Genomic DNA, 22,417 nt, shown 5'->3' on the forward strand with positions numbered 1-22,417 from the left:
GCCTCACTTGGCAAGTTTGGTTTGTTTGGAAGGGTTGCCAGGTGAAATCCTTTTCTGTCCCAAAATACCATGGTAACACACCTGGAGCTGTTTGTTGACTGTAAATCATGGTGGTGGAGTGATGGTCGTATGGGCTTAGTTATTCTGGGTCTTGAATTTGTAGGGGACTTTGAATACAAAGATTTATTTAGAAATTAAAAATGTGTTGGTGTATCATGAAAAATCCCAATAAAATATATTTACGTTTATGGCTCTGACATAAAAATATAGAAAAGTTTAAGGTTTCTGAATGCTTTCGTAGACCTCTGTAAATGATTCCACAACAAGCGAGACCAATGGGGAAAGTATTTTGAATATTTTTATTTGAATTGTTGCTGAAGCACTTTCTCATAAATATATAGAGAAAAAGAAACGGGCAAGGCTGTTTAAACATGGATACCAGAGGGGGAGCGTGGAACGCCCAGGCAGCACCATGGCCAGCGCCTCCGCGCCAGCTACGTTTAGTGGAAACCTCCATAACACAGTCAGGATACTACGGAAAAATCATGAGTCGCCATTTTTTATTTATTTTTTTACACAAGAGCGTCTGTCTAATTTTAATGACATACACCTAAGTGACGCCGCTCCCCACCCTCTTCGACTGTTTGGCACGTGCTGTGCTCGTGACAGGTGCGCGAATCAAAAGTTGTGGCGTTATTTTAACCTCTCAGGTGTACATTAATATAATTAGCAAGCAGTTTATTTGTACCTCTCGTCACAGTGTGGTATTCGTAAATATTAATATAAATTATACAAATGAAATAAGGTAACTTGACTGAAACGTCAGAGCGCTGCCATAGTTAGTTCGCTTCTGCCTCTTTGTTCGCGCATCCCTTTTCTCTCTCGCGGTGTCGGTGCCATGCGTCAAGCCATTGGACTAATAGACCATCAGTCTTCCCATCACGACAGCACCCTCTCTCCACCCTCCAAGCGCCACGCGCACACACGCACAAGCTTTTCTCACGCGCCGCCACAAACGCTCGCAGCTGTAGCGAAGGAGCAGCGGTGAGATGTTGGTTCCGCCGCGACCCGCCGGCTCTTCCTTCCTTTCGGGCTACTCCTCGGAGCGGAGCGCAGGGAGGGAAGCCTCTGCTATGCGCTCAGCCGAGGAGCTGAAATAAAAGAAGGGGGAATTCGGTCGGGGCTGGATATCTGTTTATTTTTCCCCTTGCGAGGATGACGGAGTGCTGACAAAGAAAACCGGGGGAGCCCTGCTGGCTTCGGTTTACACCCGCGAACTTAAAAGGCACGCGCTTAAAGCTCAGCCAAAGATTTTTCTTCATAAACATTTATTTTTGGGGGAGGGGGAAAGGGAACCATGCCTGTTCGGAGAGGTCATGTCGCGCCACAAAACACATTTCTAGGAGTGATTATTCGGAAATTCGAAGGACAAAGTGAGTACCTGTCCAATGTGGAGAGCTATGATGCTACCTTTTGTTTGTGAGAGCAATTCTTAACAGGAAATCGTTCAAAAGCCTAATTAAATGTTTCATGCCAATTCCCCCTTTATTCTGTATGTTTTTTCTAAAATATAAAGATCTGTATAAAGCCTCCATCTTATTGCGGCACTATCTCTGAAACATATTGAAAAAAATCTAACCTTTTAATTGGAGCACATTAGTTCAGAGGGCTGGGAGGGAAATCCCACGTTAAGCAAATGTTTTTTTTATTCTGTAATATTAATCATTTTAACAATTGCACAGCTTTTATTCTTTGTGCAGTTCAATGCAGAAGTAGAGTTTTTTTTTTCTTTTGTTGCACTTTACTGTTTTGGCTATCCAAAAATGTTAATATCAGAGACAGCTGGGACAAAATACAAAGCAGTTTATAAATGAATGGTGAAAACCTATCCAAATCAACCCGACCCAATGGAGAAAAAAATAATCTTGTAAAATCAAGAATCAAATGTGTTTACGGGTTTTCAGAGAAAGCATCACTAGCCACACCCGGGAGTGACCATGTTAGACCTGTACAATTAAGCAATCACTTTACTGGAGCCAGTCTGAAAGCATGAAGTAGCCAATCTGAAGAAATAATAAATGCATCAGTCTGAAAAGGGTTATAAAGCTATTTCTAAGGTTTTAATCTTCAGAGAAAATATGAAACATTAGTGAACTGTATCAGGTGTAACTGACTTCTGACATGACTTAATGAGATCATCAGTGGCTTAACCAGGAGATCACAAACATCTAAACCACTGCCAGCCTCAAAAAGGTGACTTAGTGCTATCTACTGGGTTTCATTTAATTTAACTTGACTTCATTCCTGGATAGGATCAGCTGGAATGTACTTAACTTTGAATCTGTGTGATCCGATTGCCTTTTTTAAATTTTATTTAAATGGGTTGTGAATTGGCTATATATTAAAAAACTGAATTGAATTAAGATCTGTATACTACATTTAACAATCAGAAGCAGGCTGCACAAAAATGGCATTTAAAGGAGAGTTGCAAAGGCAAAAGTAATACAAAGGCCCATCTCATGTTTGCTGAAATTGGAACTATCTCAAAGGTGTCCAGCTATGCTGAGTATAAAATTAAAAGAATGAAAACCCAAACGGGGTTCTAGCAGTATGATGATCTGGGGCTGCTTCAGGACATAGATGACTTGCTGTATGATTTTTGCTCTCAAGCAAAAATTCCTGAAGGGCCATACCTAGTCATCAGTTCATGACCTCAGGTCTGCCTAAAACCTGGCTTCAGGGGGACTCTTACCGTTTCACAAAAAGAAGAACTCCCTTGGGCCGACCCAGAACCCAAAGGAGAATTATACGTCTCTTCAGGACTAGCAGCACCTCAGGATCTCCCACAAGGAGCTTGTGCTCAAATGACAAAATGTGATGCTGAACTAGGCTGGAGAGATTTTTCATAAGCTCAACATAAATTCCACCTACAGTCTCATTGACTTGACTCTACAAAAAAGGCATTTTTTAAATCCCCCAAACAATGATGTAAGATTAATTTAGCTTTCCTAAACGTTGATCTATTTGTCACTGTTCTAGTTGTTTAAGCTTCATTATTGCTCTTAATGTAACTATGGACAAGTTTACACAGATGAGGTTAAATGCACATTCATTGGGTTAAATTATTTTTACACACTAGAACAGAGTTATGTAGTAACATAATAAATGCATTGACTGTTTTTACACTCAAAAGTGACTAAAATAGATAAAAGGTATTTAACTCTACATAGCTGAAACCAATTTCTGTAAAAATTACACATTAATAGGTCATGTCTTGAAATGTTACAGCAAATTAGTTGAATGGAGCTTTCTCACTCTTGATTGTGGTTTGTTGATGGATTTTAAAGTGGAGCAGAATACCAGTTTTGTTTTGCCATTTTTAGGTTTTTAGATAACATGACAAGACTTAATATATATATTGTGAGAAACAAATTTAAACATCGACATGAAAATATCAAGGAGGTACAAAGCAAATCTGCAAACAATCCACAAAATACAGACTAACCTCAAAAACAGGCGGAAGCTACTCAGACATCTTGGACAAATAACAAATTGGAAAAATAAAATTCATAAATGACTGAAATTAGTTTTCCCAACTGGTCATTTTGTATTTTGATTCGAATGTCTGAACAGTGGGGAGGCCAGAACATTTTTAGGAGTTACCAACCACAACATAAAGCAAATTATTTTCACAAAAGCACGTCGCACATTCTCACTCATAATGTTTGCTGCTTTAATAACTGTGACGCCGCTGTCTTTGTCCATTCCCACAGCAATAACCTAAACACACACACACTCTTCTCCTCCACAACGTTCCAGATAAGAAATTCATCATCGCCAATGCCCGCGTGCAGAACTGCGCCATCATCTACTGCAACGACGGCTTCTGCGAGATGACGGGCTTCTCCCGGCCGGATGTCATGCAGAGGCCGTGCACGTGCGACTTCCTGCACGGCCAGTTCACCAGCCGGCACGCCGTGGCCCAGGTGGCCCAGGCTCTTCTGGGCTCCGAGGAGCGCAAGGTGGAGATCACCTACCACCGCAAGGACGGTGAGTTTGCCGGTCGGGATGCGTCGGTGGTTTTCTTTCTGCTGTCTGCAGACCACCATCTCTGCCCACTTAGAACCCGGAAGCTGTTCATTAGCTCCATCATGATGGGCCACTTTAGGAAGGATGCAGACCAATGCGAACATGCTGAGGCCTCTGATCTAATCCTCCCCACATTTCTACAAAGCATCCCGAGCACAGAGGTATCGAATAACTCACTGTGCTGCTCATGATTTCCTCTTGAAAGTTGTTAGAGGTTAAAACCGCAGCCTGCGACTCTGTTTTAGCCGTACTTTAGATAATCCGATGTGCATATGGTGCTTGTGAATACAAAGTGCAGATCATGACTTGCGCGACAGCTGGTATTGTCTTAGTGTGTGACTGGAGCGAAAGTTTAGCTGATTCAGGGATGGTGTGTGACCTGTAGCGACAGCGTCTGTGTCCTGGTAATTAGCTCTCCTCGTGTAACGTTTTGGTGGCGTCAGTCTGGTGCAAGCAGAGAAACCCCCCAAACATACACAACCAAACCAGAAGTTTACATACACCATTTAAAAAAATGAAAACATGCCATTTTTTCACACTGTCTAAAGTGAGATCAATAACATTTTTCCAGTTTAGGTTAACTAGGATAAGCAATTTTTTTTCTATTTGCCAAATGCCAGAATAATGAGAGAGATTTTAACATTTTATTTATTACTTTCTTCAAAGTTAAAGGTTTAAATACATTTCACTAGTATTTGGTACTGTTGCCCTTAAGCTGTCTGACTCGGGGCAATAGTTGACTTAAAACTGGAAAACTTGATTCTGATTATGTCAGACCAGAAGTATATGTAAACTTCTGGTTTCAACTGTATTATCATAAATAATATTGCAGGTCAGGTATGATTGGTGATTCCCTGAAGTCATCACTTCATCAGAAAACCGCAATACCGCAATGTGTTTTTTTTAATTGATTATATTAATGGAGCAGCGGTGGAGTTATGGCAATCCTGATAAAAAATCGATAAAACACTCGAGTGATGCTGAATCATTTCAGTTTTGTCAGCAGTGTTTTACTGCTTTTATTTTATACATCTATTTATTCTAAATCTGTTTATTGAATATTAAACAGCAGTTAGAAAATGTTTGTGAAGGGAAAGATTTTTCTGTCGGCAACAGAAAAATTTGTTTCTCCAACATCATTAGTCTCAAGAATATTCCTCATTGTTGCCACAAATATGGATGGAAATGTTTACAAAGTCTCAGTTCAGCACCTGTATTGATTACTGTGAACTACTGCAGATTTCATATCAGTATTTTTTTGCCACTGCTTCATTCTTCATACAGTTCCTTATTGAACTGTTTATACTCCTTGAACTTTTTAAAGTTCCGGCCGCAAACTTTGATGTATTTTAATCAGATTTTATGTGAATTAGCAAAAATAAACAATGTTGTGTGTATTTATGAAGTGGAAGGGGAGCACATGTATTTCAACATTCCAGCTTTTCCACGTCAACCAACAATTAAAAACCCCATTTTCGTCAAAAGTGGACTAAAGGCGTTTTTCATCTGTAAGCCAGTGTAAGCCGTTTTCAAGCTGGTTTAACAGAACGCAGGGAATAGGAAAGAGGGTAGGTTTGAAAAAGCTGCTCCAAATGATCGTGTCCTTGGAGATGTAGCCGGGGGTCAAAGGTTGAGAGAGACAGATACAGTAATGCTGGAGGGAATGGGTTGTGAGATGTGGCCTTATGTTTTGTTCTTTTAGTCTGAATCCTTTCAGAACAGATCAGTAAAGTCTCATTTGTATCTTTGATAAATTTTTTGACTTATCTGCTAGAAATGTATTTCTATATATCCTCCAATATCACCAAAAAAAGAAATTCTACAATATTGTTTTGTAGTAATTAAGCAAACAATAATGTAATTTGTGACAATAATACATCTTATATAATCACAGGAAAAGATTTTAGCTCTTAGTTTTTAGTCTTTTAGGTTTAGCATGGAGACACATTTATGTTCTTGATCAAAGGAGGACATTCACATATGAGATGTTGAGCTTTCACATCGAAGAAACTTTCACTTTCTTCGATGTGAAAGTTGTTACTGAGGGAAGAAGCCTCAACATTAGCTAGTTCCTATGACATGTTTTAAAAGGAAGTCAAACAGAGTAAAGACAGTTGAAAGTATGACTCATTTTGTGTGTTAAAAAAAAATCTGTCACTGGATGTTGTCTTGAAGCCGGCTTTGTTCAAACTTTAGAGTGAAAGTCAGAGTGTATGTTCTCTGCAGCAAATGCAATCAAAGTTTGCATTTAATAAAGCTAACTGTGCTAACTGTTACCCTCAAAGGATTTAGGCAGTTTCAAAATATCAATTCAAAACAATTTTGTCTTTGTTTTCAATTAGCAAAATCCAGTTATGCAGTTAGTCGGGCACCTGTTTTGTATCACAACTTTGCTTCTTTCCACTGAACTTTCCATCAACATGCCTGGATAGAGCTCCAGTTTCTATGGTATTAACCTTTACTGTACTCAGGTATGCATGTATATTGGGAATAATTTAAATACTGTTTACTTACATTACTGCAGAAATATGTTATTAGCTTTAATTTAGCTTATTACACCAATGCAAAAAGTCTGGTTTTCCTTCTTTTGGTGATTTTTTTCTTCTTCTTTTTTGTCAGTTTATAAATTTAGTTGAAAATAAGCAACTCTTAGAGCAGATTCAGCTACATTTGTTCTAACTGTAGCAGGTTTGTCTCTTCCAAAAAGTTCAGCCTGAGTCAATCTGCTGAACAAACAGCATTAATGAGGACACAGAGACCCTCATGCTGCATAAAGCTGGAGCACAGTTGCATTGGACAGAGTGGCTGCTCTACAGGGACCTTGAATAAAGAGTTAGATGGAACCCGACTGTCAGACCTTGCCACGGGGGAAAACATTTCTTTCTCATTCTTGCTCCTCTGTCCCTAATTACCTCGGTTCTGTGGTCGTACCTGATCCACAGCTTCACCATGGAGGGTCACTTACTCGTTTCTGGCCCCTACAATAGATTTTTTAAAATTAAAAACAATAAGAAAACATAGTTGTTATTGTTCTTAGAAGTCAGAAACTACTGTGGGATCAAAAGATAAGACCACCTCGTGTTAGAAACAATACCTTCACAAGCATTTCTGGAAGTAGTTTCAGATTCTACCACCACAGTCGGTTCGTGTTTTACAGCTTGAGTTTGTGTGCAGCTTGCTGACTCCTCTCCTCACCGTGAACAGTGGGATTGTCTGTGAAGCAATTTTTTCTTCTTCTTAATCCCCTGACTCGAGTTGAGCAGAGGCCGTTCCCGCTGTCCTTTAACGCCCCTCAAGGAGATTGTGCTTGTCAGCACGATCTCAGGCTCATTCCGAATGCTGAATGATTCGCACCTTTGCTGATGCACCTTCCCGTCCATTTGACCTCCAGGACAAGAAGCGGCTGTTAAAGACCCTCAAGTTTTGAGTTTTCTGCCTTCGCTTTATGAGTGTGCTCTTCTTAGATTTGTTTCAACCCTGCAGTACATTGCAACAGCTTTCATATTTGACTTTTTACCCAAATAAAAGTGATGTTGTGGCTGAAACTTGACACATTGTTAAAGTTGAAGGGGTGTGAATATTTTTGCAAGGTACTTTTAAACAGTGGGGCCCATCTGAAACCCAGGGAGACAATTAGGTTGTGGACGTAATGAAGGTTAGGAACTTAATTTAATGAAAACTCAATTACTCACAATAACAGTTGTTATACTGTCACTGTTTGTTTATAATTATCTCTCATGTCAGAAGTTTAATTACTCTAAATAACTCTGTGCAGTCCTTTACGTTTTATTGTGTCGAGCAACAAAATTAAGACATTTACATCCTATCTTTTGATGGTTCCAAGTAATTATGTTTTAGGTGGAATAATGAGATTTGTTTCTGATTATCCCTAAGTCAGCCAGAAATCACAGTCACATGGAGCATTGGTAAAACTTATTGTTCAATATTTTAGCAAGAAAGCAACATTTGGATTTACAAAATGGGATTTTCTTCCCACTCAAACTAATGTGAATAATTAGCAAATACAGGAGGTTCTTAGCTTTAAATGGGTCTGGTGCTAAAATAATTGATGGTGTTTTTACACCTGATGGTCCAGTAGACTCGGTTTGATTGGCAGTTCACTTTCGCCCTGCAAAACAAAACCTTTAAAAGCCCTGTTCACCACCCCAAAATATAAATTCATTTTTTCCCCCACAAAATATAAATTAAAATAAAGTACAGGCAGATTTTGGCAGTTGTAGAATTTTTTTTGTGTGTCTTTGGTAAACAACTTGAAGCCGTTTCCAACACTTGCATTAGAAACACAAATCTGTTTGGGTTGTATTTACCCAGAATACCGTGCACTTTTGTTCGCTTCTTGCTTTTGGAGCAGCTTCTGGTCCACTTGTCATCCACATGTGCACTTGAACTGCGCCAGAATTCACTTCAACCAAACCGAGACCGAGGTTTGTAGGCAGAGTTGGATTTTTCTTTGGTCCACATCACAGTTAAATTGCACATCGTCACCACAATGAACCGGACTTTCTAGGCAAACAAACTATTAGTAGATTATTATTGATTTTCTGCAGACACATTAGGCATTACTCCAAACTTGACCAGCTAGATTTTTTTCTGCATTTTTCTGCATTTTCTTCTGCATCTAACTTAGACTTTGTAGCTGCATTAATAAAAATCTTTTGTACAATTCCCAGCAGACTATGTTTTCATATAAAAGAGGATCTTCTTTTCACAGCCAATCAACCGTAAAAGCCTGATTTGTGAAGTGCTGCGCTAATGGATGCATAGGAGCCCATCTGTTACTGTCACAACAAATGGTCTTAATGGATAGGTAAATGGGGTATTTCTGTTGTTTCTATTTAATAAATTAGAGGAAAACATTAGAAGCGCTTATATATGTGTTCTGGTGTTGTGGTAAACTGCTCAGAGTGATGGAAAAAAGCACAGATCTGAGGTGATAAAAAGACTCAATGTTATTGATTGTGAAAACCTTAAAAGGGTTGGGAAGCCATGTTGAAAGATAAAATATTCGACAACACATTCCTTCAGGATATGTTGCCGTCCAGTCATAAACAACCTTCTCTTTCTTTAGAGATTACATTAAGCCCAAAATAAATAACCTCTATTAAAAAATATATGTATTTAGTGGTGATTATTTTATGCAAATCAGCACATATTTACATTTGTTGTAATGTCCTGGCAAATTTCACCCATTCATTTCCTAAAGGCAATGCTTCAGCCATAAGTCTGACACGCTGTGAAAGCTCTCAGCTGCAAATGGAAAATGATGCTGAAAATGTCACACTACAAATAGATTATAGTTTCTTGTGACTCGTCGATCCTCACTGAGATTTAAAGACCTTTTCCCTTGCATTTGAAATGTGTTGGACAAATGTCTCAATTTCAGCTGGTGATGAACATTCGCTGCCACAAAGCACGCTTTTACTTCAACACAAAAACAAGACTGTGTCACTTTTATAGCCGTTGCTCAAATACGTTAAAAAAAAGAAAAGAAAGATCAAGCCTGAATTATGTACATTCATTCTGGGCAGGATTCTGGTTTACATTAACAAATAATCTTTTTTTAAACTTCACTTGACGCCATGATCAGACTGTAGAAACAAGATTCTCTATAAAAATTAACAGAATTGGTGTTTTAAGGTTTATACCGCTTAAAAACTGTCCTCCGGGCGTGCCGTGGTGGCGTAGTGGTTAGCGCGACCCATATTTGGAGGATTTGAGTCCTCGTCGCGGCCGTCGCGGGTTCGACTCCCGGACCCGGCGACATTTGCCGCATGTCTTCCCCCCTCTTCTTCCCCATTCCTGTCAGCCTACTTTCGTAAAAAGGGACACTAGAGCCCTCTGTTTATTTCCTCCAAGGACGGGTTCAGGATTTCTTCATTCTTCAGCTTTAGCCTGTCATTGCGTCTCCAAAGACTCAGGGTAGACAAGCATGGCTAAGGAACTGATTGTATTTCACACGTTATTCTTCTTCCAGCAACATTGTGCAGACGTGTTAATGAGGCGCTAACTAGGAAGCAGATTTAAAATAGAATCACCTGTTAGCCATCTCTCACTGTCAGTTAGCTAATCCTCTGTATAGGACACGACATTTGTTTAATAGAGAAATTAGCTCATTTGTTTAGACTCATTTTCTGGGTCACTTAGATAATGTCATCATCTCTTAAAGAGCCGTTCTGCTTATTGCCATGCTTATACTTTATGATGAACTTGGTTAACTTGCTTTAGAATATTTAGCAACTGCTGCAGAGAGGGTTATCTTCCCTACAGGAAGCCAGACACAATGAGGAGTGATGGAACAGCTCAGGTTGTTTGCCGGACGTAGTTCTGAGTTGGTGTGGCTCCGAAATGGGAAACATGCTCGGTAAAAAACGGTTCTTGTAGATGCACTGCTGAACACATGAGATAAGCTTCTTTTTTTTAGCTTGCAGTGCCTTCATTTTGTCACATTTAGCTTTGGTCAGAAGCCCTCATTATGTACCTGCTACGAGAAAAATGTAAGCGCACAACAATAATAGCATAAATATTGTTGCATCACTGCATTAATTATTCCCTGCTCACACACTTGCAAGTCTACTTTCAGTAGTGTAAGATAAAATTCTTAAGGAATATAGCACTTAAGCATCACCTTCCTACGCATCTGTTACTGTACAATAAGTATTTTGATTGGTGAAACCGTAACATTTTTGTTGTGTTCCTGCCGGAAAACACAACAGGTATAAAAGCACACACTTGTAGGGTTTATATGAAGCATTCACAGCAGATAGAAACAAAAATGGTGGACAGCATTGTGCTGTGTTGTGCTAATTAACCTTTTCAGTTTAGCATAATCTCTGATAATGTGTTACCTGAGAACTTTGTGTTACTGTTTACAGTGAGGTGGAAACTAGCAAGGCGGAAGCTTTTGAAAAGCACATGTGTATTTGATGACATGCCAAAATCACAGTGCCATCTAATGGCCTGGCATGACAACTACAGCTGACTCAAGGTGTCTTGGTGTTTGTTTCCCAATCGACATCCAAAAGTACCTGCAGTTTCCAGGCAGCAATATTGTGTAAACATAGTCTCAGACTGCCACATACTTTTTGGACGTGACACAAAGATTATTTATACTTTACATATCCTCTATTGCTATTATTGAACTTAGTGCTACTCAAATGTCACAGTAATTACCCCACTTGAATTTAATCTCATGCTATGCTATGCAGGTGCTCTGTCTGCAATTAACTCGCGTTGACAAGTAATGAATCCGTCTAATAATTATTTGACCAATATGGGGCACAGAGAGAGAGTTTAACTGTTATCCTCAAATGGTCAATTGATCCTCTATGAAAAATATATCAAAGACAAGACTAACACTAAATTTTGTACTGTTTATCCCAATAAACACACAATACAAAATTCATTCCTTCCAAAGAGTAATTTTTTTGTCTTGCTAGTCCACAGAAAAGTCTTTCAGCCATTGTTGGGAAATGTGAGACAGGCTTTTCGCTCCACAGTTTTCACCTCATGATTTTGAGTGAATGCCATTTTGTGCCATTTCTCTTCTACTGTCGAATCATCAACACTGAGCTAAACTGAGCCAAGTGTAGCTTGCAGTGCTTCAGATGCTGTTCTGGGTTCCTGTGTCACCTCCTGGATTAGTTGTTGATAGTCTCTTGCAGTAATTCTGTAAGGCTGACATATTGTAGAAAATCCAGGACTCTTCTGTATTCAAATTCAAAAATACTTTATTAATCCCAAAGCGAAATTAAATTTCTCTATTTCTACATAATGGCTGATTTAAATTTCTTCAGGTTGGGTTGCGTTTTGAAGCGTTTTACCATTCTTCAAATTGTCTGACAGGTTCTGTTAGTGATTTCTTGATTCTACAAGTATTCATCTTTAAATGTGTGTTTGATTAGATTAAAGTAAAGTGGAATGAGAAATAAGATCCATCTGAAAATGAGCTGCTTTTCCCAGAAAGCTGCTTCTGAAAAAAATAAAGCCTGTGTACAGCCTGCATCTGTACACAAAATTCTCTCTCTCAACAGACTAAAACGACTATTGCATTTTTTGTATTTGGGCCAAAATGCAGCAAGTTATTCATGAATGTTAAGGAGGTGCTTAGAATAAGAGTCGCAGAAAAGGTGGATTAATTAGCAATTAGCACCTTTTATTTTAAGTGACAGACATATCCGTGTGTGTGTGGAAAGTCTCTCAATGAGTCTGTTTTGTGGCTTTTCGTGTGCTGTTCACAATTACAAATCTTTCTAAGACACAGAAATGTATCTCTGGGTAAACCTGAACGGTTTAAAAGCATTCTGAGAATGTGGCAACACAAGCTGTGCTTGCTTCATTTTCTGCTTATGAGCACCTCCCTGTCTGTCACACCATCACTTCTCAATCCCTGCACAAAGTCTTTCTGTGCAGTCCAGCATAGTGTTGTCCTGGCAACCGCTGCATCTTTGGAGCTCTCTTGCAATTCCCCCTGCTTTCCTACAATTCAGGCTCAAATAAGGAGAGCAGAAAAATGTCTGGTTTAAGTAAGGCAGCAAAACCTTTCAACATAAAAATGTTCTTAACTGAAGATTAAAATATAGACAAATCATCTCATTATTTAGTCAGATTATTTTTTTTAGGTGTTAATTTTATCTACTATACTTAAATGTTTCAAATTGTGCTCAATTGTTAGAACTTCTATTGATCAGACTGCAGTAGGGCTCTGCCAGTATGTTGTTTTTATTCAAGAATTGAATATTAAATATCAGGTTTTATTCACAAAAACATAAACAAGTTTTATTTAATGGGATTTAATGGTTTACAGACTAACTGTGTAACGTTGCGTATTTTCTCACATTTTAACCTCAACTTGTAGCTATCAGATCTTTGACAGTTGCAGCTTAACGGCGCCTGTGAATAATGTAGGCCACTCTGAAGTTGCATCTATGGATTAAACTCACACACTCTGCCATTATCTGATGATATTACACCAACTACAGTGTAAACAGTATAACAGCCCCCTCCCCCACTCTGCTCTGGCTCAATTTCCTAGCACACCCACCCTGCTATACGACACCAGCTCCATGCAAATAAGACGCCATTCACTTAGTCAGTGTGTGTCATGTGACTTGCATTATGTCTGCCTACTCTCATTCACAGATTGGATATGAGAAAAGGGATGAACAGACATTCACATTTTCCCCCCCGTCAGTCTCATTCATTGGTTAGATTACACACAGCTTAGCTTTCATCCTAGAGATTTTGCAATCCTGCGCAGTGCTTTGCAAAACTATGCACTCTAACAAAGTTCTTCTTTTTTCACTTTTTCCATTACTCACATGTTGCAGATCAAATTTTAAAATAAAAAAAACAGTACATGCAAAATGCCATTTAAATTGTTATTGAATTTCTATCTTTGGAACATAAACACATATTAAAAAATTAAAAAATACACATAAAAAAGTGGCACTACTTCCCCTGTCCCCATAAAAAAATAAGAAAATTATACAGTGAACTCTCTAACTTATTATTTAATAAAGGACATGGATATCTGGTTTGTTTTTACCCCAGGAACTAACATTTGGGGCAGTCTCTGTCATAACTTAAATCCATTCTTTAATTTTTTTCCAAATTTACAATGATCTCCATCAGAAAATGAAACACCAGGGGACATTCCCAAAGATATGAAGAAAATGACCATTGTCTTTGCCACATTTCCAGCATTTATCCTGCGGTAGACCTGTCCTCAGTATCTTTGGTGGGCTTTAATAATACCTGTGTACCATTTTTAAAAGGTTGTATTAAGGGAAAAAGCTTCCCGAAACCAACCTGAAAAAAAAAGAATTGCCTCCTACAGTTAATGAAGGGGCATTAAGGGGTAATCAAAACAGTATTTTTTCCCTAATAAAATTATACCTGTTTGTATTCATGCAGTTTCTGAAATAAAATGTTTTTTTGATAACCTGAAACATGTAAGAGTGGCAAAAAGCAGCAACAAAAGTATGGGAAAAAAATGCTTTTTTTTTTACAGCCCCTGATATTGTTGGTATTTATGATGTTGCTGCCCACTGGTCTGTTTGACTGTCTAAATCTGATGAATCGAGCAACATGGGAAATCCTACGCACAGAAAGTAGGCCCTCTAGAGCTACCATCTGCTAAATGCCAGGCCAAGATCAGCACTCTGCTGCGCCACAGGCAAGGCTTTGATGGAGACTGATTCAACAGACGCTCAGTCAGAAAAGACAGCCTCTGGTTTAATATAAAAAGATACTACAATCAACCAAAACCAACATTTTCACATTGTGAAAGCATTAAATCACAATGAATTAATATGGAGAAATATTAAAATATTCTTCAGTTTGTTGACCATTTGGAGTCGATATGTTGACTTTTTTTTTTAAACAAGACTATCCAAAGTGTTTTTCAGTAAAGAAAATGACATTTAAAGGCCAGCATCCAAACTTAAAGCAATTGAATAACTAAGACATGACTAAAACTGAAAACCCTTTTATTTTTTTTACAGACATACAATTATGTAACCTACTGAAAATGAAAGTATGCAACATTTTTCCTGTCTTGTTGTGGCAAGAAATTGTTTATTGTAGTGATGTTAAAAGTATTGTAGGCAGATTTAGTTACATCATGGAAACACAATTGTGTTATTGTTTCTATATTCTGTGGTGACAAACTAATATATAGTTGTCCGTCAGCATATGTATAGTAAGAGATGTTGTCTGAGCTACAGCGTTTGTGTAGATTTTGAATAACAGTTGCCATTGAGGATCTTTCCTTGTGATCTTTATCTTAACTGCAGTTGAACAACATTGCACCCAATAAATAGCCATAAAAAGACATGAAGGGTTATAACTAACAAGTTAGATAAACACATGAGCACATATGGTTCTGGTAATTTTTTGGACTTCAACCAAAACTGCTGTAATAACTGTAGTCTACTCCAAGTCTAGTGTGGTTCATGACTGACATTGAGGTTTTAAAAACCAATAAAAAAAAGTTTTTTTTGTTATTTTTTTGAAGAACAACTTTGTTGAATTGAATTTGGTTAGCTGAACAAGGTAAATGAAAAATGTGCATCTTGTAGCTTCTTTCCGTAGACAAAAAATCTGTGTACAAAACGCACCCACTGTAGGAGCCCGAATAAACTACCTCTGAGTTCAGTTATTTAATTTTAGAAGATTATATCTCTATTTTTTTTTTACCATAGCCTAATTATCTGTTGCTCAGAGCAGAATTGTTTTTTTCAGCTTCACACAGATACTTGGTGACTTACTAGTTATTTTCAATGAGCCATCGTACAGTTTTTATTTCGCTGCAAAGCCTTATTACTCATGAACTAAAGTAGTTTCTCACCCTCTGTCAGCAGAAGTGCCTGACTCAGACACACACTGACACAGGGTCAGAGAGTGAGCTGAAGAAGTTGATTTGATGACAATTAACCTCAGCAGGCTGCAGAGGCTGAACACTTCACAGGCAGAGGAAGAGAGAGAGAGAGGCGGATAGGGAAAGAAGGTGAGAGATGTCACTACAACACCTCAAAGTGCAACAGCTCTATTCTGCTGGAGGCACAGCTCACACCAGTGTCAGTCATTTAGAAACTCTTACTCATACCTAAACAGTCACAGTGTCTATTAGTGTAGATCATAAAACCCCCGGCTGCAGTTTCAAATTATTGTGGCTGCCATGTTCCTGTCGAGATTTCCCTCAAATCCTGACTGTCAACATTCCCAAATATCATTATCTCACATCACTGGAAGACACAGCCAGTCACCAGTGTTGCACTCATCTGTGTGTGTGAGGGGGAGTGTGAAGGAAAAGGAGGCAATGTGAAGGTTATGTTACAATGGTGTGAAAAAGTGTTTTCCCCCTTCCTGATTTCCAATGTTTTTAAAGTTTCACGGACGCGTTTCAGAACATCAAACCAATTTGAATATTAGTCAAAGACAACACTGCACAAAGTGGAGTTTTTAAATGAAGACGTTTAGGTGAAGGAAGAAAAATCCTAACCTGTGTGATTAAAATGATTGCTCCCTAAACTTAATAACTTGTTGGGCCAGCCTTAGCAGCAACAACGTAAATCAAGTGTTTGCGATAACTTGGACCAATCACCTTTGCAGAATTGGAGGGTTTTCCAGGATGAAAAGCCTTTTTAACAAGTTGGTTTCAGCTTGAGGTCACGGACTGATTGCCAGACATTCTCCTTCAAAAGGTTTTGGTTCCTTTTATCACAAGTCTTTCAGGTCAAAAACAGTTTTTCCTAGTGAATCCTGTTTCAAAATTGGTATGATGATCTTTTTCCGAAATGTTACTTTTATAGCAGATGAAATGGGAGCCACACCTATTGTCTTGTCAATTTACTAAGTCTTGGGGATCTCATGGTGTGTTCTGGAAAAATTGATACGAGCCTTAATGCTATTTTTGCTCAGTCTATTTCTTATGACGGAAGCATGAACTCTGACCTTAACTGAGGCAAGTGCAGTTATTTGGATGATGTTTTGGGATTTTTTATGTCCTGTTGGATGAGTCGTCGCTGCGGTTTTGGGGTAACTTTGGTCGGCCAGCCACTCCTTGGAAGATTCACCAATGTTCTATGTTTTGTCCATTTGTGGATAATGACACTGACTTTTGTTCACTGGAGTCCCAGAGCTTATGAAATTGCTTAGTAAACCATTTCCAGCATCTTGGAACTCTGAGCTCCATTCCTCATGCCAACTGTGAACACACACTGTAATGGCCAATATGTCATCTTACAGCAGTTATTTAAGTATGCCTAATGTAGAACATATTGTAGTGTAATCTTGATGGTTCGGTGCACACAGATACCGCATAAATAAAGTGATTCTTAAGCCTGAATAGGTACAAAATGTCTATTTGCAGAACTAAGTCACACCAAAACAAAACAGGATTCTGATTAAGGTTTTAACAGCGTAGGGGTTGGTTTTTTCAATTGAATATATTTTTCCTAATCAGAGCAATCTGTTTAGGTTGGTTAAATCTGTTTGTTAGGTTTTGGTTAATGCAGCTGACCTGACTGAAGTAATGTTTTCTTCGTCCACTGAATGAGTAATTACAGGGTAGATTCACCTGAAACAGTTTTGTTGTTTCATTTAGAGTGCTTTTCATTAATTCAACAGACCTGGTGCAAGCAGCAGAAACGACCTGTTTGTTCATGCAGCGAGAGTTAATTTTGTCTCACTGATGCAGCGTGAATTCAAACAAAGCTGGCAGTTCTCAATAGGACATATTTACAAGGTGGAATTTACTCAGCAAACATAATGAAATGTAAGCACATCCAGTACTAATAACAGGTATCATTCTCCTTAAAAGATCATGTTGACACAATCCCTGGCATTTTTGTTCTTTGTTTGAGTTTACTCAATAAGTAAATTTTGGAGTCATACATAATTATTGCGAGTTTTAATTCTTCAATATTCATTTGTTTTTAATACTAATACACTGATTCACTGATTCTAGTGTGTTGGATGAAGAGTCATCACCTTCATTGTGATTTATCTGAATCTAAAATAGCTATAAGTTGTAACATGTTTGCAATTATTATATTGATGAATTATAATCTGTACCCAGTTAAACATTTTTCTCAGATCAATCTATTATTAATAGATTCAAGAGCTGTTAAACTGAAACATTTTGAGGACAAAGTAGCTCTTATTTACAGTGCCTTTTCAAATAAAGTTTTTTTTTTATTAAAACTGTGCATCAGTATAATTTATGTATTTTGCTAGGATTTTATGTCCACTACAACCAACTTCCTTCACAAGTCACCTCATTCAAATCGTTGTAGATTTTATTTTTATAATTGTGAAACATAAAACAATTGGACGTATTAGTTTACTTCCATCAGTATTTTTTTTTTTTTTTTTGCACTATTTGATTCAGGGTTGTCTTACTTCATTTTTTCTCCAAATTTAATTGAGCTCCACAAACTAAATTGAAACTGCCCCCAATAAGGTCGACTCATAAAACGGAGCCGTCTCATTGCTTAGCCAATAACTTGGGAAAAGGAAATGGAATGGTGAATCCTCAAGCTTAAAATGAGGCACTGCCATACTAGAGTGGAGTGAATGTAATCCCAGAGAGAGTGGGGCAGTGTGAGATAATTGAGGAGGTGATTTTATGGTCATGGGCCTTGCTCCTTTTGTGTGTGTGGTGCCTGAACTGTAATTAAGACACAACTCTGTGGGAACACTTAGCTACTGAGGTAACGTTGTCCTCGTCTCAACTTCGTCCCCCGCTCCAACAGTTGTATGGCTGTTAATCCTCACTCCAAGGTGATATTGGGGCCATGTAATGGGAAAGTGCAGAAACAATTGCTGCTTTTAAAATTGGATTCAATTAAACTACAGTTAAGGCAGTGTCTCCTACCCTCATTAGCTTAGTTTGTCCAGGAGTTTAACACTGCACTTTGCTACTTCACTGATAGCGTTAGCTCTGCTAGCATGTGTCACTCTGACTCATGGAGAAAGTGTCACTATTTGGGAAAATGTTTACATCCATTTATATCAGTTTTGTCACAAATGATTATTCCTGTCATTTCCCTGAATAAATTGCCTCAGTAATTATTGCAATAAATGATAATGTTGTTTTGGAGCCATTTTCAAATAGTATATTGACAATGACGTATTAATGAAAGTTTGCCCTCTTGAAGACTAATAAAGTTTAATTTTGTACAGAAAACTTAACACTGGAACTGGAAGAATTATCCAAAATAAACTCAATTACCAAAAACAATAAATGAAACATGCATGCCAGTTGCATACATGTAAAGCCAATAATCTTTGGTTTATGAGGACAACGGCTGACTCACCGAAGCACCTGAGTGTAATGGAGTCAAAAGACACGACCCTTCGCACCGCTTTGCTCCCAGAACTTCAAAGAGCTCGTTGGCCCACTGCGATCTGGCATATTTAGTGTTTGCACTCGACAACACACTGTGCTGTCATCCTGCCGAGCCATCTGTGTATCAACAGATTACCAGGTAGCCCCTGTTAATCCAGGTAGGAAGCACCGCATCAGCAAGGAAACCAAGCCAAGCGGAAAATGTTTAAATCAATAAGTCCCACGTTTCCTCTCAAGCTTATGGCTTGACCTTGACGCGCTGGGCGACTGCAACAATGCAGCAGCTTTATAACAACGCCGTCATACATCTAGGCTCCTCTTTGACATCCAGGACGGATGATTGGCAGCTCCGTGTTTATCAGCCGACTTTCACCTTGCCAAAAAGTTTTTTGCTCTCCCTACTTCCTCAAGTCAGCACTTCCTCCCATCCTCTGAGGCTTAGAGACCAGAACAGAACAGATTGTGTTTGTGTTATTGTTCACCCATCCATGACTCTATGTTTGAGTGTGCAAGAGAGCGCCGAGTCGTAGCTTTTTCTTTCTTCTGTTTTTTCTCATTTTGATGTTTTTAAAGATGTATATTTGGCAATGTTAAAACACAGCATTTCCCTAGAAACATTCCAGTCGGAGTCGCTCCGACTGAAGTTGTTTTAGTGCCTTTCAGAGGTGCTTTCTCTCATTACGCTGCAGCATGTAAACTAGCTTCATCTCCCGCTTATTAGATTTACTCGGACAGGGAACATTCCGCTAATTAATGCTGCTGGCAGGCCGTGTGTGAGCGACTGACTCAGTTTGGGCCACGCTGAGCCCGAGACGCACGGGTCTCGTTAGTGTTTGCGGCTCGCTCGGCGTGCGGCGGAGAAGTGTAAACGGCTTTCTGTTTGCATGAGGATCCCCTCGTGCACACGTGTGTGGGGGTGTGTATGTCTGTGTGGCTTCGACCCTTCTCCAAGGCAGGCGGGCAAGAAGAAATTTGCATGGGTAGCAGCAGCGGCTTCTGGGGAGCTGTTTGATCTGTCCAGTTTTAACACATCAGGCGGTCTTCTTGCTGAGAACCTGAGCAGCTATTTTCTTTCTCAGAGAGATGAAGGGGAGGCACATTAGGGCCGGGGGGGAAACAGGAGGAAGTGAGTGGAATAACAACAGATAAATAAAACAGGTGCAGACAAGGGTAGCTTAACGACAGAGGAATAAGACAGACAGTCTGTAGCTGCATTTTCATTACAAACTTTGACTATATTCCACTAATGCCTAAAAAACTCAGTGGTGCAATTGCAGTACATTAAATAAGAAACGCAACTAAAATCACGTGAATGAGTTTGAATCAAACTAAGATTAAAATACCTGTAGGTGAACTTTAACTAAGCATTTTTACAAATAGACTTGGAAACAGTGGGTTGCATGTGATGTACAGCAGTAAAGGAGGCTGGTAGAAATGCATTCCATACTTTCAGATATTTTTTTAAGTCCACTTCCCCTTCACATTGTGCTACTTTTGTTGGTCTATCTGACAAAATACCAATAAATACACTTTCTGGTTGCGACTTATTGTGAAACAGTTCAAGGTGAACAAACACTTTTCCTGGGCTCTGAACCAACCCCTCTGCCTCACTCTGTGCCTTCACCCATTTTTCATCTTCTGCCTCTGACAATACTGCTGTTTGCTTCTCTTCTAAACTTCTTAGGCAAACCAACCCATCAAATTAAAAAATGAAGGAAAACACATTTGCTTCCCTGAGTAATAATCAGATGATATATTACCTCCCCCCGCCCCCTTGACCTAGTCTTTGATCTTTTGTCAAACTAAATTCAAAACGAATTGGGTCAAACCTGATTCATAGTTTGCAACCCTCAAAATTGGGTTATTTCTCATGTAAACGTGTATCAACAGGCACTAAATATGAACTGTTTCTAATATAAACAGTTGAACATGATATGTAAGGAAGCACCGATCCTCTAATCTCTATATTGTCTATAGAAGATCAACCACTACGTTCTGCAGAACATAATATTTAGCGGTCATGAATTATAAATGCGGATGGATTTTAACCATTCTATTTAAAGACACTGTGTTTCTATTCATGGAGCCACAGACACTGATTGTTTTTAAAAGCTTGAGTTTTCGCTTTGTTTGCAGAGATTAGTCTCAGGATTGAAACCAAAACTTCCAGTTCGGGAGTCCCAATAGTTTAATGCCATGGAGTAAATGCTGAGAAAATTAGATTTGTGGCAAAACTTCAAGTAGTTCACTTTTAGTTCTGTGGCAATAATCTTGTTAAGCTCAACGTTAAAAAGTAACAGACAACAAAAAGCTTTTTAGAGTAGTTAGGGCTGAAGCAGATGCTGACTCTGCACACTAATGTCTTTAAGTTAGAGTGTGGTGGAAGCACAGCCTTTTATCCAACATTTTTTCTTTTTGTTACATCTTTTATCTCTTAAAGTGAGCCCATAAACTATTGCTTCTACATCGTCGGATGTAGAAGAAGTTTGATACTGTAAATTCATGTATGGTATGTTGGGGGTTTTAAGGGATTTTCCTCTGGAATCGGGATGTTTGTGAGTGGAATCGGTTCTGTGTGTGTCGCTCCTGTCGTGTGTCTGGACATACGAATCGATTGAACCTGTAGTACTTTTATCGGCTCTGTAGTCACAGAGGTTTGGAAAATCGGCCGACAATCCTTAAATAGTGTCGTATGAACCAGACTTAAGACTCACAAGCTCTACTCTTCTCGTTTCGCTATGGTAACGTTTACACATCCCTTCAAAATAAGATACAGATGCGCCACAAAAACGAACATTTTACTTTCATGAAAAAATTAACTCACGATAAGACAAATCAATGGGAGCAGTGAGCTTGTTTTTCTTCGAGACGGTCCATCTGGGAGTGATGGGAGACAATGACACCCGAAGTGTTGCTTATGCACAGGGTGCTTGGTCTCTACGTGGCAAAGCAGTTTGAAGCTTCCTTGCCTCATTAACGAGCCAGTCACTGCATATCATAGTCGCTGAACGGGCTTGTAATGTGGGAATCACCTACCGGGATAAATTCATTCTCCTGTCTCGTCTCTTTCCCCTTTGCAAATAAACTTTCCAAAGACATCTGATCTGTTTCTTACTCATTTTGCTGCTTGTGGGATCAATGTTGGTGCGCAATACTTAACCGTAATAATCCAGTTAAAGGATTTTCAAAATAAAAGGTCCTCCAGACTCAGATAATACATAATATTATATTTGTGCGGCCCGGTGCCAATTGGTCCGCAGCCCGGTACCGGTCCGCAGGATGATAAAGTAAGTTTCATACTACAAATAAAGTCCTTTTGTTTTGAATTCATGTTTTAACTTTTGTGAGTTGATAAAATGCCTCTCCTGGTAAAAGAATAAAACAGTTACCTGACTCCTTGGTGCTACATATGCTCTATATATTGCATATAGAATAGACATTTCTACAGTATAATGC

At 38.8% G+C, this 22,417-nt stretch overlaps 1 protein-coding gene across 4 annotated transcripts in view; it reads left to right on the top strand.

The window, feature by feature from the left end:
- Window positions 1–844: 844 nt before the first annotated feature.
- Window positions 845–22,417, top strand: part of LOC102234543 (potassium voltage-gated channel subfamily H member 7-like) — a 65,216-nt gene continuing 43,643 nt past the window's right edge. For 2 of the 4 annotated variants that reach the window (XM_023329414.1, XM_014472142.2), the window contains exons 1-2: window positions 854–1,433; window positions 3,820–4,050. In XM_023329414.1, coding sequence (XP_023185182.1) covers window positions 1,358–1,433; window positions 3,820–4,050 — 307 coding nt within the window. In that variant the 5' untranslated portion in view covers window positions 854–1,357. Of the gene's footprint in view, window positions 1,434–3,819; window positions 4,051–22,417 lie in introns of all 4 variants that reach the window. The other 2 variants (XM_023329415.1, XM_023329413.1) reach the window with 2 other exon arrangements.

The sequence above is a fragment of the Xiphophorus maculatus genome, chromosome 24, assembly GCF_002775205.1.
Source record: "Xiphophorus maculatus strain JP 163 A chromosome 24, X_maculatus-5.0-male, whole genome shotgun sequence".
Taxonomy (NCBI): Eukaryota; Metazoa; Chordata; class Actinopteri; order Cyprinodontiformes; family Poeciliidae; genus Xiphophorus; species Xiphophorus maculatus.